Source organism: Zingiber officinale, chromosome 10A (assembly GCF_018446385.1).
Source record: "Zingiber officinale cultivar Zhangliang chromosome 10A, Zo_v1.1, whole genome shotgun sequence".
Lineage (NCBI taxonomy): Eukaryota > Viridiplantae > Streptophyta > Magnoliopsida > Zingiberales > Zingiberaceae > Zingiber > Zingiber officinale.
The window spans coordinates 30,383,499-30,385,637 of NC_056004.1; the positions used below are offsets into that span (position 1 = coordinate 30,383,499).

A 2,139-nucleotide genomic window follows, 5' to 3' on the forward strand; every position below is an offset into this window, starting at 1 on the left:
TTTTGTGTGGCTTGTCTTTGAGTAATGTACTGGTTGGGTTTTATTTGCTTGGTGGATTGTATTTGGTATGTTTTGCTACGTCCTGCCGGGCGGGCAGAAGAGGTAAGTTTAGATAATATTTTCGTTTTCTTTTGTTTTGTGTTGACAACCGGAGGCTGTTTTATTATAACTACGTGGATGGTTTTATTTTTGTTTGATATATATACCAGTCGTGTTGGCTGATGAGTGTGAGCCCTAAGGGCTATGTATATAAGTCTCAGATTGTCATCCGTACAGGGGAGATGCTGTCGAAATTTCTTCTGGTAAGGACTACCTGGGGTGTGACAATTTATTTGGTATCAGAGCCAGGTTTTACGAGTCAATCTGGGTATTTTCGGATTTGTATGGATTTCTGTTATGTTTATATTTCGGAATTTTGTTTTAGATTTGTATGGATTTTTGTCGATTTTCTCGTTTCAGAGTTCCGAGGTCATAAATGGGAACTGGACAGCGACGAAATATCTCCAGACGGCAAATAGGTATGTTGACTACTTTAGTACTTGTATTAATACCTGGGTAATAAATTTAACAGATATAAGGCGAGGTACATGTGTTCCCATACCGAGACGTGGTGAAGGACGACCATGCAAGAGGGCGTTGGAGTCTTTGGCGACGGAGTCGCCAAAGAGGTCTATTGGGATTGAGGCTGTCAATCAGGGACAGACTTCTCATGATACTGCGGGCGCGTCGGGCGCTCGGATTTTGACGGTTCATTCTCCAAAGTTACCCACACCTACAGTATCCACTGTACCACCAGCAGTACCATCTGCGACATACTCGGCCCCTCCACCAGCAGTTCCTGTTACTACGTACCTGACACCACCGCCACCTGTGCCTGCTACTACGTATCTGGCACCAGCAACACCGGTTACACTTGTGCCTACTACATACTCGGCACCCACACCAGCAGTACCAGTTGCTCCTTATCTGGTACCACCACCTACCGTACCTCCAGCTGCTCCTGCATATATTGATCCTGCAGTGCCACCAGTGGTACCTGCCCTCGCTTATGCAACAGCACCATGGGTACCTCCCTCGACCTATCCAGCGGTACCACTTGTAGTACCAGCTCCAGTGGTTCCACCAGTTCTCGCGGCGATCCCTATTCACCCTACTGATATGGTTGCAGCACGAGCTCGGATCCAAGCTTTGGCAGAGTCGATGAAGAGCAGATTCATGCTATTTCGCGGAGAGACAGATCCGAGTGTAGCTTAGTCTTGGATAGAGACTTTGGAGTGAACTTTCTATATGGCTTGCTCCGAGTGGGAGAAGGCAGAGCTAGCTGCTTATCATTTATGGGACAAAGCCGACATCTGGTAGGATACGTAGCGTTCGATTATAGGCGAGCAACACATCACTTGGGCGAAATTTAGAGAGGCTTTTGAGAACCAATACTTCCCACGGTCATATCAGATGACACGCCAACAGGATTTTCTGAGTCTTCGGCAGAGCAATCGCACGATGATAAAATACAATGTCGAATTTAATCGGTTGGCCAGATTTTGTCCAGAATTAGTTGCTGAGGACAGGTCTTGTATGCTTCAGTTTGTCCAGGGACTGGATGGACATCTCCAAGTAAAGATTGCAGGTTTTGGTAATTCATCGTATATAGAGGTGTTGGATAAAGCTCTTATGATTGAGGCAGCTCAACAGAGAGCGAATGCGGATAAAAAAGGAAGCAGACAGATCGGACTTCAGGACAGACCCAACAACCACAGACTACCGGACAGCAGCAGAGTGGTCACAGTTAGTCGGGTCAGGGTACTTCTGGGGCATCAGGCCGACCTCATAAATTGAGGTGGACTTCCACCAGACGTTTCCGGTCTTCTCAACAGAAATGAAAACAGTCCTCCAGTGACATGCATTGCACCTGATGTGGATCCAGAGATCACATCACATCAGCCTGCTCCCTGGGACAGTCAGTTTGCTATTATTATAAACTGGCTAGGCACATGATACAAGATTGCTCACTGAAGGCTCAGCATGTGGCTTCCGGAGTTTCTGTTCAAGGAGGACAGTTCGGTCAGACAGAGACTCAGCGAGGGAAGTAGAAAGCCTAGTTTCGCATCGTCCACAGCGGATAGCCCCTCCGGTAGTAGT

The 2,139-nt window shown here is 47.2% G+C and overlaps 1 protein-coding gene across 1 annotated transcript; it reads left to right on the plus strand.

Annotated features, from left to right (window-relative positions):
• The first annotated feature begins 475 nt into the window (after nucleotides 1-475).
• On the plus strand, nucleotides 476-1,254 carry LOC122026568 (leucine-rich repeat extensin-like protein 3). Its single transcript, XM_042585304.1, has 2 exons — nucleotides 476-518; nucleotides 572-1,254. The coding sequence occupies exons 1-2, from the start codon at nucleotides 476-478 to the stop codon at nucleotides 1,252-1,254; spliced, it is 726 nt and encodes a 241-aa protein (XP_042441238.1).
• The last annotated feature ends 885 nt before the right edge of the window (nucleotides 1,255-2,139 follow it).